Source organism: Theobroma cacao, chromosome 2 (genome assembly GCF_053813885.1).
Source record: "Theobroma cacao isolate CCN51 chromosome 2, ASM5381388v1, whole genome shotgun sequence".
Lineage (NCBI taxonomy): Eukaryota > Viridiplantae > Streptophyta > Magnoliopsida > Malvales > Malvaceae > Theobroma > Theobroma cacao.
The window spans coordinates 48,190,046-48,205,112 of record NC_142640.1 but is presented as its reverse complement, the minus strand read 5'-3'; the positions used below and the strand labels follow the sequence as shown (position 1 = coordinate 48,205,112).

Here is a 15,067-nt window from a genome sequence, read left to right as displayed (position 1 = left end):
TTTTTCATTAATTGTGTTTAATTAATAAATTTTTGAGCATATAGAATGAAATAGTAGAAAAAGAAGGTATGATTCTTCTATCAATTTAAAAGATAACTAAATTTATTTATTTTTTATTTTTTAGGGTATGGATAAAGAAACTACAAATACAATTAATAAAGATCAATTATGTCGAAGATTAGAATTTACTGAAGATGATATTCTCCCATCAATTGAACCAATGGAGGAGCAGAATCTTGAGCAAGATAAGTGTTAACATGATTGATTCTATTACTAATATTATGATTTCAGCTCATGCAAATATATCTGAAGAAATTACTCCAAAAGTTGGAATGGAATTTGAAATAGAACAAGATATTTATGATTTTTACAACAGATATGCTAAAGAAGTTGGATTTAGTATTTGAAGAACTAAAAGACATAATGATAAGTATGGTAATTGGATAGATAGGGTTTTTTGTTGTTCTTGCCAAGGAACTCGAAGAAATGATAAAAGAGATGATAATGTCAAAAGTCATAGTCCAGAAACAAGATTTGGGTGCTTAGCTGTATTAAAAGTTTCACGATATGATGATAAATTACGTGTTACTAAATTTATTGCAGAACATACACATGCATTAGCTTCTCCACGTAAGCGTATGTTTTTAAGATCTCAAAGGGCAATTAATCTCCCTCAAGCTGTTGAACTTGAAATCGCTGATTGCTCTGGAATAGCACCAAAGGAGAGTGTTGGGTTTTTGGCAAGAAAAGTTGACGGACTCGAGAATCTTGGTTTTATTCCTTAGGACTACAATAATTACTTACGTTCTAAGAGAACAGAAGCAATGAAAGTTGGAGATATTGGTGGTGTCTTAGAGTATCTACAAAATATGCAACATGATGACCCTAATTTTTCTTATGCTATCCAAGTTATATCCACGAACACAGAGAAGGTGAATTCAAGTTACAAAGATATATGTACTTACTATAAAATTAAATACTCAGACATAATGAACCAAGATTTTTCACTTCCAGAAATGTACTCTGGGGACTGGTCTATCATTATTTTCATTTTATTGGCATGCTAAATCCTAGTATGTACACTATATGTATATGTGACCAAATATACTTTAAGCATTAGAGCTTCAACCGTAAGATTGATGTGGCCAATTGTTTTTATTTGATTTGTACAATACGTACCATGATTTTAAATATTAAAAATAAAATATAATTTCAGATATTAAAAAAACAATATATTTTGATTACATCTTGAATAATAATTTGATTTTGAGTTAAAATTCTTATTCCTGCCCCCAAGTGCAGTGAATATAAGTATATCCCCAAAGGTCATGTGCTTCTATCACCATGAAGATATTTCACTCATTCAAGCTTTTGTTCTTCGTACTTTTCCTCTCCCAAAACATCATACAATCCTTTCAACAACTTCCTGAGGGTGATGACCTCCATAAGAAGTACTACCAAATAGACCTCCCTCAAGTCACAGGACCTGAAAGCATCGCCTTTGATTGCAAAAACCAAGGGCCTTATGTTGGTGTCTCTGATGGCAGAATACTCAAATGGCAAGGACCCAATCTTGGTTGGAAGGAGTTTGCCATACCTTCTTCAGACAGGTATTTTATGCTACATCTGCCCGCATGAATACAATTACTTTTTCTTTCATCTCATGTTTCTTTAAAGAGTATTGGCTGCAACTTTATGTTTAAGAGACGCAAACAGTTCTGTTTTTGGTAGATATTTTTTTTGAAAGGTGTAAGATTTCACTGATGCATCAGTCTAACGTTGTCATATTGTTAGACTATGAAAGAATCCCCAAAAAAGTCGCCCTCTGCCAGTACTCCACTCACCTCAACTACCTGGAAACAACTCAGTAAGAATTTAAAACAGGGCCATTCACCTGGTCTGTTTCCAGTTCTTACGGAAATGGTTTCCACTTGTTGCCAGCCCACTATACATTACCAAAAAAAGTTTTGTACATCATGCTTAAAATGTAACAGCCATGCATTACCACTCAGGTACAGCCACGAATATATCATAAACATGATCATCTTGTTCGAAACTGGAGTTTGTTGAATTACATTAGAATTTTGACCGGGACAATAATTTGCTCAACCTCATGATGGTGTCAGTGATTCGGTTTGCTTATGTAAGCACTTGTTTGGGCCTCTTTTTTATTTATTTTTTATAGATAATTTTATCCAACATGCATGTCTCCTGGCTAGAACATAAACCTAAAACCATACAGTTGGGTTAGCTCTTATTGAGCTAAGATATTCAAAGAAGTAAACCAAAATACGACTCCCTACTCTTTATCGCACATTGTATTGTCTGTTTTTCAACAATTAGCATTGAAAGCTAAGCTGACAATATTGTTGCTGCAAAGACCTGGAAATCGACTTTTGCTCTGTTAGCGTTGACCCAACATTTCTTTCCCTTTCCTATACTTCAGTACTGCTTGAAGTCTTACTGATTTTAAGAACTTGAATACCAAAATTCTATATAAAATGGTTACTTTGTCTAGCTCGTTCTCAAGTTAATAGTACTTGTGGACTTGAAGAACTTAATTTGGAATTATTCACCATATATTTGTTCTAATAAAAGAAAATTACTATATGGTATAAGCAACTGATTGATGGTTTCTTTGATTTGTTGGGTTAGGGATAGGAAATTGTGCGATGGGTCCACAAATCCAGACCTTGAACCAACATGTGGAAGGCCACTGGGTCTGAAATTCAACAGTGCAACATGCGATCTCTTCATTGCAGATGCTTACTTTGGTCTCCTATTGGTTGGACGCAGTGGTGGGGTGGCTCAACAACTTGCTACTTCAGCTGAAGGAGTACCTTTCAAATTTACAAATGCTTTAGACATTGATACCAACACCGGAGTAGTTTATTTTACAGATAGTAGCATTATCTTCCAAAGAAGGTACCTCAAATTTTCTCTCTCCAATGACATCTAGATATATATAAACAAAAATTAATTATTATTACTATAATGGTGTAGGCATTATTTCTTATCGACAATAACATTTGATAGAAGTGGAAGATTACTTAAATATAATTTTCGGACCAAGGAAGTGACGGTGTTATACAAGGGTTTAGCGTTTCCAAATGGAGTGGCTCTAAGCAAGGACAATTCATTCCTTTTAGTTGCTGAAACAACTAAAATGAGAATTTTGAAGTTCAACCTTGATAGTACGACAGACAGTTATACTCCAGAACAGTTTGCGCAATTGCCAAAAATGCCAGATAACATCAAGAGAAATGATAAGGGAGAGTTTTGGGTAGCACTAAACAGTGGAAGAGGAAGGATCCAAAATGAGGGCGAGACCAAATTGTCCAGTGAAACAACTATCCCTTGGTTTACTCTAGACCCAGTCGGGGTCAAATATGACCAAGAGGGAAAGATTATGAAGCAGTTGGATGGAAATGGTGGAATCCGATTTGATTCGGTCAGTGAAGTTGAAGAATTAAATGGAAAATTATACATAGGTTCAGTAGTCAAACCTTATGTTGGCGTCCTATACACTTAAAATTTCAACTGTTATATGCCACTCCGTAGAGTTTTAAGTTGAGAAGATATTTCTATTGTATATTAGTTATAATTACGGAGTGAGGTTGGCATCTGCCTCTTGATTTCTGAATTTTATGTACTTACAGCATATCTACCATATTGTCATCAAGTGAACCTATATGTTCAGTTCCCTACTTTTCCCACCTTTCAATTTTTGGAGTTGTATGTACAGTTATACATCCACTTGTAATATATAAAGAAGTATGTATGATCCAGGTCCTTTTCTCAGCATGTGTCATCTATCATCAACATTATATTCAAATGCAAGAACCTAACTTCAGTGATAGAGTCAGGATTTTGTGTTTGAGGCACAAAGACAATGTCTATAAAATAGTTATATTAGAGTTCAATGTTTGACAAAAATATAAAATAACTTAAATGAAAAAAATTCATGTAAAAATTACACAAATAACTCGAATTACGTGTTAAGTACCAAATAAAAATATTTTTTAATAACTATTGCATACTAAGATTGGACATCTTTAATTAAGTTCAACGGTCTTTCATGGAGTTGAAGGCATTTATCACTGAATCAATATCAAAGTCTCGAATAATTTTTTTTTCAACGAGAATAATCAACGAATTTCTAAGAAAATCATTTGATATTCTATTACAAGTCTCTTTCTTAACGAGTTTTATAGAAAAAAAAATGCATGTTCTGATGTTGTAGTGAAAACCAAAAGAGTTAAGACAAGGTAGATCAATCGGTATAAACTTTTGATATTCCTATCTTTTTTAACACTTGACATAACTCAAAAACTGTAGATATATTTTCAAAGCCTGATTATGAAGAATGTCAAACTTGAATAGATCTAAGTGATAGCTTAGATACATTTTATCATTTTCAGTAAAATCATTAGGGTAATATTTATTTGCAAGGTTGCAAATACTTTAAACATCAAATAATTTAAAATCATTTTGAGAGTCTAAAAATGTGCCAAAAGTGAGCAACTCTATCACATTCTCATTAAATCTGAAATCCAATTCTTATAAGAGTGAGTCAATAGTAATAAAAAATAAGTCAACTCGACAATGATGCTCAATTATGACATAATCCTTTTAAAGACGATCTTTACCTAATTTATATCTAACCCCATGTTAGAAATTTCAATTTCATGTCTCACAAAACTTTTTCGCTAACACAAACAAAGGTTCCCATCAATCTTCTCTCAATTGTTGGAGACGCTTTTTAGTAAACAATACTATACAAATTGCATTAAGTATGTCTTGAGACTTAAGTTGTAAAGCTTTGAAGAGGTCATTTGTTATCTCCTACAACTCTCTCATAAGATGCAAGATAAACAGAAATTCAAATAACGTATTGGTATGTTATAAAAATTATAAAATAAGGGGTAAAATTATAAAATTATTGTAGGATTAGAATTATAAAATTTCAAAAAAAAAATAAGAATTGTTGTAAAAATTTTAAAATTTTTAAGGGTCCTACTCCCCTCCACCTCTGCCTAACCTGCTTGAAATTAGATATTAATTTGATTGTAGATTGATAGATAGATATCCACCACAATAAATTATTTATACGTTTAAGTCTTCGACGAAAGAGTTTGAATACCTAAATTTTCCTATATATTCTATTCTCAAAAGACGATGTCGTTGACGAGCCGCAATGTTTATTGGCACTGAAACTAGATACAGATTAGTCATGAACTCGTATCAAAAAGAATTTGCCAAATATTGAATCACTACGGCAGTGCTTCCAACCTTCCAGTGGAACAAAAGTTGCATGTAATTATATAATTTTTCGAGTGAGTGATTGAAGAAATGAGAAAGGTACATGAATTATGAAATCTTGAAATTATATTGGATAGGTAAGGAAGAGATCTTGAAATTATGCACGAGAATGTTACGTATATTAATAAATTAATTTTTTATAAGAAGATAAGCATCTTCCGACACATTCATTTCTGACACATACATCCCTCTAGTCTAAACGAGCGACAAATGAACAAGAGCAATTACTCTACGTCTTGAAAATTCTAATCAATTGGTTGATGGTTGACATTAATACGTCTCTCTATTAATTGGCGTCGGTGCCTTTTCTGTCCTTGTAAGATTTTGCTGGATTCTGCATTGCCAAATTATCAGCCTCATGCAGCCGTTAACTTGGAAATTTGGAACCAATAATTCACAAGAACAATCCATTAAATATAATCTATATCTTCAGATGGACTGATAACCATTGGCGGGTGGGTGGTGCGCATTTGTTGAGGTATATTGACCCAAAAATATGTTCCAACTGTATACCCATAAGTTTTTGTATTTTGCCTATTTTCTTTAATTTGTTTTTGTGTATTGCGTAGAGATTTGACAATTTTAGTTAGTTACTTGAAAACTCTTTATTTGCTACACGAGAATTTTAAACTTTATGATTTCTTTTATTTGAAAAGAGAAACTATGTTTTCAATCATTTAATTTCATTGCTTCGGCAGTCTTTGTTCTGATTTCGAGGTGAATATAATGAGGATTCCCGTTATCCAAGAGAAGAATAAACACTGACAATTGGTCAGTACAAGCTTGGGATATGCCATGGTTACCAGGTCAATCCTTGGGGTGATTTGGAATTCACTAGCAATGCTATAAAGGCAATTGAATGTTGATATCCTTGTAACTGGTCTATGTCATTTGGGTGTATCAAACTCAGTAGTACAATCTGAGGCCAAGAGACAATATTCCCACGACATACTGTGCTTTCAAATGAAATCATGGTGGCTTTTGACTTCAAAACTGGCCTCTGTGATGTTTCGACCATGGTGGTGATAAATGAGGTGGTGAACTGAGGTGGCTACGAATGCAGCTGCACTGTCCTTTTATTGCGTCTATGTCTGTTATTGCCTCTGTGTTTTTCATGGTTCTCATTCTTATCCGGGGTTTGTATTTGGTAGGAAAAGGTAGTTTGAATTCAAATAAAAATGTTAAGTTCAAATTAAAATTGTAAATGGCACGGAGAAAACTAGCCAATTTTTATTGAGAGGTCAAAAATAGAGAAATAAAAGTTAAATATTTTAACAACTAATATGTTGAACTTAATCAATAATCAAAAGATTAATAATAGAAAATAATTTTATGTAACATGTTAATCAAGAAAAAAAGACTTATAATAGTTATTTAAGAAAATTGTACTCGATCGTATTTCTTAGATTGAAATTTATCAATTATTAATTATGTATTGAAATAATCCACATACGATATAACAAAAAAGAAAAGAATATGGTTGATAGTTCATTAAAATTTAAAGAAGAAAATTTATAAAAATTTAGAATATATGAGTAAATAGAATAAAAAAGAAAAAATAAACAAATATAAATAAAAATAATAATATAAATTGAAAGAAAAAAAAACTTTAAAGTTGAGTAAGGCATGTAAGATCATTTTGTTATTCTTTATTTGTATTATTATTAAATAAAAATTATTTTGAGGAAGCTGTTCAAGGATTACATAAAAAATTTTAAAAATTTTATACAATATAGAGGGTGGCCATGGCCCCCTATAAGTAAAGGAGGCTCCGCATTTGGTAAAGGGATTAACCCTTGTTTAAGTAATAATAATTCTGCACCAAATGCTACTCGGCTTATATACTAAATGTAACGTTGGCTTCAATATTCTAAACCATCTTGTTATATGTAACCTTGTGTTGTAATATTTTAGTACATCTAGAATTCTAAATCCAAGTCAACACCCCTTTTTTGAAAAACAAAAAAAAAAAAAAAGAGAGAGGGAATTGCATTAATAGGGATAACAAAAGTTAACCTCCAAACCGCACAATTTATAAAAGAAGCTCCTGACTATACAAAAATCAGATTCAGGAGTCAATGTCTCAAAGGTAGCCTTGTAAAACGCATTCCTTATAAACAACACCACCTTATACAAAATAGACACCATCTACTCAATATGAAAGATAGAAAATAGCAATGTGTGACCAAAAATCAAGCAAAAGGCAGCCAAGATGCCCCAAACACAGACTCTCTGCACCACACACCTACAATGGCAACATCCTCAACAGAGTCATAGGATGACAAAAAAATATCTGATATCTCCAATCTCCACTTATCCTAGAAGTATTGCAGAAACAAACATAGGATCAACCTAGAAAACTAGTAAACCATCATCCAACAGATGACAAAATCCAAAACCAAACTGCAACCCTACATTAACAACCGAATGGGGAGAAGGAAACGTATGAAGAAAGCAGACAACACAAGTCAAGATTCCCATTAATCTTCAAAAATATTTAAGACATCATTTTGGCACAAAACATCATTCTTAGTGAAGCTATCAGCAATATGGTTTTTCTCTGGAAAAATGTTATTCACCTCCCTTTTTTTTAATCCCTTCTTCATTTTCCCAATGTGTAAAATCCACTTCCGAAATCTCCATGGTGCTTCAGCTGGTGCATTAACCCATTTAACTGCCTTTATAGAGTTGCTCTCAATGACAAAGGAGTGGGATAGAGCCCACTTGGAAGCTGAGAAAATGAGGAACACCTCCTTAATGGCTCTCACTTCCGCAAGTCTCGCATCACTCACCCCTATTGATTTGGAAAACATCACTCTAATCTGCCCTTCCTCATCGCATAACACCCTTCCTATTCTTACTTCCCTAGGGCACCCTTAGCTACTTCGTCAACATTAAACTTCATCTCGCCATGTCCCGATTTGCATCAACCTTCCATAAGTCTATCTTTTCCCACTTTCCTCATTACCAATCTAAAGGTTGTGTTTTTATATATGTTAAGGACACTCCCATACTCTAACGGCCATTTTGCTCTAGCCAAAATTGCAACCTTGAGTTTACTTTCTTCGTACACTTGACTAGCATTCCAATCCTTCCCTTTAAACACCTTGGCATTTCTATAAAGCGATGTAGACCATGTAATTGCATGGAACCCCATTTACCATATATTTTGCTCACCCTGTTTCACACAAGTACTGTTCCAGCATCTAAAAAAAAGTTCCTACATCATTAGGAATAGCCCATTGAATCCCCCATTCATCACACCATCTCATTCAAACTCTCCAACTTTCTTTGCAATGAAAAAATAGGTGTCTAACAGTTTCCAACTCATTTTGACACAGCATACACTTGGTAAGGTCATTGAAAATCATACGTCTTCAAACCAACTTAAACTAACTCAAACTTGATTGCCACCCATTCATACAAAAGCTACCAAGTAAAATCTTCAATTCGGAAAAAAACAAGGCCAGCCCATATATCTTTCTATGGTCCCTCATCGACAGTGTTCGACTGCATCACCTCTCTACAAAAAGATTTGACAAAGTACTGCTCCAAAGCCGTCCCACCCCAAACCAATGTATCTTCAAGGTCCTTACTTAAGTGGTACTCTTCCACTACAGATTTTAATTGTTCCCACTAGCCTTCCTCTCACCCAAAGGGTTGTCATTAAAGTTCAACATGCCATTCCCAAGCCTTTCCATTCCATTTTCTGGAATCTCTAATGCACTCGTCTTTGTTTGTAGCAAAGGTAAAAATCCTTGAGAATCTCTCTTTGAAGGCTTCCCTTTCTATCCAACTATTTGTCCAAAACCAGATGTCTTTGCCATTACCTACAACCATATGTAAGTAAGGATTAACCTGCATCAAGAAATCATCAATAAGAACCAATGGTTTAAAAATATTTTTTAAGTTGACGAACACTCCTTGTTGGTGTTAATGTTGAGTAAAAGGTAGGTGGGATTTCCTCCAATCTTCTCCACTATAACCTCTCTCCAAAAACTATCCCTCTCCCTTCCGTATCTCTATAGCCACTTATTAAGTATTATTCTATTTTTTATCTCCAAATTAATAATACCATATCCCTCATTCTTTTTGTATCTACACACCTTGTCCCACCCAATACAACGAATTTTAGGTTTCTCCTCCACTCCATTTCACAAAAACCTTCTCTTAATTTTTTCAAGTTCATTTTTAATCCTTTTAAGAATCAGAAACAAGGAAATAAAGAAAATAGGAAGGCTTGCCAACACTAATTGAAGAAAGGTGACCCTTCCCCTGATTGAGAGGGCCTTAGTTTTCCACCCGGCAAGTCGTGACTTGAATTTCTCAATGACAGATTTCCAAACTTTTATTGAGTAAGGTCTTGCACCAAGTGGCAACTCTAAGAATTCAAAAAAAAAGCTTCCTAACCCTGCAGGCAATCAAATCTGCACATCTTCGGATCAACTGGTCCTCCACACTTATCTCTATAAGACTATTCTTATGGAAATTAATTTTAATTCTTGACACAAGCTAAAGGCATCTTAAAATTCTCTTCACATTGAAGAGGCTATCAACTTAGGGTCTCCAGAAAACAATTGTGTCATCGGCAAACTGCAAATGAGAAATCACAAGTCCATTTTTATCAATAAGGATCCCTTAACATAAATCACAAGCCTCAACCTTGCTCATCATTTGACTGAAAGCCTTTGCAACAATGTTGAACAAAAAAGGTGAGAGTGGAAAGCCTTATTTCAACCCTCTTTTCATCCTAAACAAATTGGTTGGAACCCCATTAATAAGAATCAAAATACTAACATTATATAAACCCCCCATAATCCAATTCTTCCAAATCTCCAAGAATCCCATCTTGGTCATCATAAACTGAAGGAAGCCCCAATCCACACAATCGTATGCATTTTTAAAGTCAAATTTGAACAAAAGGCCCAATTTTTTCTCTTTCTTTATAAAATCAATAACCTCATTTGCGATCAACGAACAATCCATCAACTGTCTCCCTTTAACAAAGGCAAACCATTTCCCACCTATAACTTTCTTAATAACCATTCGAAGCTTATTAGCCAGAAGTTTTGCCAAAATTTTATATGGGCTCCTCACCAAGCTGATTGGCCTATACTCTATTATTTGACTTAGGTTTTGAACTTTATGAATCAAGGCAATGAAAGAATTGTTAGCTCCTTGTTTTAACTTACTCTTCACAAATAAGTCTTCTAATTCCTTGGGAATCAAGCCAACACCCGTTAGTAGTTTATTTGTGTTGAAAGTCCAATTACTTCCCAAAAAAGGCTTAATTGAATATAAATATATGCCCAAAGCTCACGTCGTCTTTCACTAATGCTTTTGCCACCTTCATCAGTTATAATTCTTATTCTTCAGCCACTAATCCAACTCTCACATTGTTTCCAATTCAACCATGAAGATTTCTTCCAATTCAACCATGAAGATTTCTTTCATTCAAGTTTTTGTTCCTTGTGCTTTTGCTCTCCCAAAAAATCATACAATCTTATCAATAGTTTCCTAACGGCACATGACGTTGTCCCCAAGAATTACCACCAATTCGACCTCCCTCAAGTCACCAGACCTGAAAGCATCACCTTCAATTGTAAAAACCAAGGACCTTATGTTGGTGTTTCTAATGGCAGAATTTTCAAATGGCATGGACCAAATATTGGTTGGAAAGAGTTTGTCATTCCTTCTCCAACCAGGTATGTATATACTTATTATATCAACCTGCATGGATGAATAAATATGTTTTTCTTTCCTCAATTATTCACTATTTGTTCTTTGAAATAACAACAAACTGATTAATTGTTGGTTTCTTTAATTTGTTGGGTTAGGGTGTAAGAAGCTTTGCGATGGTTCCATAAATCCAAACCCTAGACTAGACCAACATGTGGAAGGCCATTGGGTCTGAAATTCAACTATGAGACATTCAACCTTTACATCGCAGATGCATACTTTGGTCTGCCAGTGGTTGGATCCAACGGTGGTGTGGCTTGACAACTTACAAATTTAGCTAAAGGAATCCGTTTCATTATAAATGGTTTAGACATTGATTCCAAGACAAGGGTGGTCTATTTCACTAATAGTAGTATTTTCCTCGAAAGAAGGTACCTCGCTTTTACTTTATCTCTGCCCTACCCTATTCATCAAATTCCCTCCCCTAATTTTTTTTAATAGTTCGTACTAATTGGTGCCAAATTTACAAAAAGAAAATAAAAGGAAAAAAATAAGAGAGGTGTAGGGAAGCTAAGTTAATTCAATTACAATAAATATTTTAGGTTTTGTATATTTTTCTCCAAGGAGTAGGATAACTGAAGTTCTCTCTATATAGATATTAGAGAAAATTATATTTACATATAGATTCAACAGATTTTAGAAATTTACTATAAAGATTTAAGGAGGGTTTTACTTAGATTTAATGAGAGAGACATAAACAAAATCAAATCCGACAACTTCTACATTAACTAGAGGATTGCCCGCACATTGCGCTCCGGTAAATTTCACGTTCTGGTGAGGCAAGGGAGACAATAGAGTATAATTTTTGTTTGATAGCAATTAACATAATATGTGAAGAACAATTGTTACCTAAGGTTGAAAGCCTTTGCACAATATTGCATTAAACATAATGACAAACATAAAGGAAGGCAATTATATTAAATTGATTGGCTTATGGCAGTAATCATCTACAACCAAAGTGTTTTACATACAAACTTTGGTAATCCACCAAATGTATATATTTCTAAATTGGTGGCTTGCACAAAATTTCAGAATTTGTTTCAAAAGTGCAGCCACATTCAGTGGTGGAATATATCTGCATGAGTGTGGAATTCAAAACTGGTGTTGTTTATCCTATTAACAACAAAGTAAGATGAAAAATAAATAAATAAATATATAAATTAGTGACATACAAAAAAATTAAAGCGAAAACAAAAATTACAAATATGGTAAAATAATTGGAGATGAGATTTTAAAAATAAATAAGTTGAGAAAATTAAAAAAAAAAAAAACAGAAGAGGAAGACCAAGAAAATGACAAAGAAAGCGATGACGAGAAAAACTGATAGAAAAAGGGAAGAACAATTTCAAAGACTCTGGAAAATAATATGAGTTTACTGTCAAGACATAACATGTTGTTGCCAATGTTAAATCATATTAAAATTTAAATTTTAGATTTTATAAAATATAAAATATTGCATTCACAAAACATCTCATGAAAGAGTCAAATAGCAAGACAAACAACAAAAACTTATCATGAAAAAAGACTATGAGCTACATGCAATTATATATCATGAATAGTCAAAGAATAGGCACTCATAGTAGAACTTTTAAAATGCAAATAAATAGAATATTAAATATACAATGGAAAGCAAAAAGAGAAAGAGAAAACTTTGCAATAAGACCAAAACGATTAAATATACATTATACATTGATAGATGCTTCAAATACGCAAATGCATGCATACCCGACATATGTACGGAGGGAGAGAGAGAGAGATAAGAGAAATTACTGTTGGCCCTCGTTGATGCCAGGCAAGGGAGCGTCCTTCTTGTTGTAGCGGTGACCAAATTACCATGCATTTCTTCACGGACAATTCCTAGACAAAAAATTAAAAATTTCAACCTCAGTTGATGGCGTCAGAAAACTCAACGCCTCAAACAAATTGAGCCAGCTAAACACCAAAGGCTCTCCCCTTCTTCTCCCATTGCCCTTTAAATTTCCTCCCACTGCACTGCAAATCCGCTAACCACATCTCCTCGGCAAAAAAGGTTTACAAAATCCATGACCGCTACAAACATGGACATGAAAAAAAACGAAGAAAGTAAAAAAAGGGAGAACGGAGAAAGCTAGAGGGTAAAGGGAAAAAATCTAAAAGAATGGTAAGAGGAAAAGATCAAAAAGCCATGATCTTTCTACAAAATACTACCTGCATCCCAATATTCAAGCAGAAATCAATGACGTGGTGCTCTAATTGAGAGCAATTGTCCCCTCCTCAAGACAGCTTTTAATAAATGTAGATAGTGAAAACTTGTCAACTTTTGAGTCGTTAAATCTATAAATGAGAGGAGTTAATTCATTTACTCTTGTTTGACAAAACTCTTATTCACATATGTACCACGTTATGTTTTGATGATTTGTGATTTATAATAACCAACTAAAAAAAGAGAAACAAACACTTTTTTTTGTTTATATCTATATCTATCTATCTATATATATATATAATTTTTATTCAAACTATTACAATTTATTTCCAATAATAATAAAAAAAAATTAATTACTTGCGTAATTGTGTAAGTATAACTTCTTATTAAGAATAACCTTTGACAAAGGTGGATGGTTACTTAAATATGATCCTGAAAACAAGAAAGTATTTGTAATATATAGAGGCTTAATGTTTCCAAACAGGGTTGCTTTGAGTGCTAATAACTCCTTTCTTCTAGTTCCAGAGTTTACTACTGCAATGAACATTTTGAAATTGGAGCTTGAAGGTGAAGCAAACAGTTGTATTCTATAACCGTTCATACAATTGTCAAGAACCCCGGATAACATTCAAAGGAACGAGAATGGAGATATTTGGACAAGACTCAATAGCGGAAGATCAGGAAGGATTCAGGATGATGCCTACTCCAAGCTTCCAGATCCTGTTGAAGTCAAGTTAGATCAAAAGAGGGAAAAATTTTGAGATGGAAATGGTGGAATCATAGTAAATTCCATCAGAGAAGTTCATGAATTATAGAACATTGTACATAGGTTCAGTAACCAAACCCTATTTAGGCATCTTAGGTGCATAGACTTTTTAGGAGATAAAATACTTCTTCTTTTTTTTTTTTATAATTAAATATGTTTTGCATTTTACTTTGATATTACTTTGACGATAGCATTTTTTAGTTTCCCACTTTCCCCATTTTTTTTCCAATTTTAAGAGATGTCTATATACTTGCGAATAATAGAAGTTTCCAGGTCATTCACAACAAGTTCCATATATGCTTCAACTAGCTTTCTTGGATTTAATTAGAAGCAGAAGATATATAATAAAATATTATATATTTATGTTGTTTAGATTCAAGGTGATTAATTGTTGAATATAGATATGCGCTCAACACAAATATATTTAAATTTTTCATATATTTCAAAAATTGGATTTTCATATCTATATTCATCAAATATATATCATACAGATAAGAGAAAAAAAAAATCATTATGCGATTACACTTATTTTGGCCTCTAAGTTTTATGTTATGCACTCAATTTAGAGGTTCTTACACTACCACAAATTTGACTTAAAATAATACATTTTTAACAGCACTATGAATAAAATGTAACTATAGAAATTATATACAATAACAAATACTGTACTTATTTATATTGTTACTAAATGTTACAGCACATTTTTAGCAGTCCTATGGACAAAATGTAATCATAGAAATTGCATACACTAGCAAATATTGTACTTTTTTATATTGTTACTAAATGTGAAAATAGTGAAATTAAAAATTTAAATTGCTGCAATTTTTTTTTTATTTCACTACACAAAAAGATATGTTATGAGATTAAGAATCAATTTTGCTGGAGTGGTATAAGCTTTTTTGGGTAAATTTAATGTTATTTAATTACAAAATAATGGAGCCCACTGATGCATTAAATTCATGGTCCTACGAAGGGCTCTTGCAGCTGTTAGGAATTCAGGGTCCTGGTGTAAATAATCGCAATTGTACTACTGTTCGTGCTGGTGTTTCTTGTTCTGC

The 15,067-nt window shown here is 33.2% G+C and overlaps 1 protein-coding gene and 1 pseudogene across 1 annotated transcript; both read left to right on the top strand.

Annotated features, from left to right (window-relative positions):
* Positions 1 to 1,307: 1,307 nt before the first annotated feature.
* LOC18610117 (protein STRICTOSIDINE SYNTHASE-LIKE 10-like) lies at positions 1,308 to 3,707 on the top strand. The gene is made up of 3 exons (XM_018114643.2): positions 1,308 to 1,610; positions 2,656 to 2,925; positions 3,004 to 3,707. Exons 1-3 carry the CDS (start codon positions 1,345 to 1,347, stop codon positions 3,530 to 3,532), a joined length of 1,065 nt encoding a protein of 354 aa, XP_017970132.2. The 5' UTR covers positions 1,308 to 1,344; the 3' UTR covers positions 3,533 to 3,707.
* A 4,228-nt stretch (positions 3,708 to 7,935) lies between these two features.
* LOC18610115 (protein STRICTOSIDINE SYNTHASE-LIKE 10-like) lies at positions 7,936 to 14,113 on the top strand (annotated as a pseudogene).
* Positions 14,114 to 15,067: the final 954 nt, after the last annotated feature.

Coding starts and splice junctions, on each gene's coding strand:
- LOC18610117 (XM_018114643.2), top strand. CDS start 1,345: ATGAAGATATTTCACTCATTCAAGCTTTTGTTCTTCGTACTTTTCCTC. Junction 1,611..2,655: donor GCCATACCTTCTTCAGACAG/GTATTTTATGCT, acceptor TTGTTGGGTTAG/GGATAGGAAATTGTGCGATG. Junction 2,926..3,003: donor AGCATTATCTTCCAAAGAAG/GTACCTCAAATT, acceptor ATAATGGTGTAG/GCATTATTTCTTATCGACAA.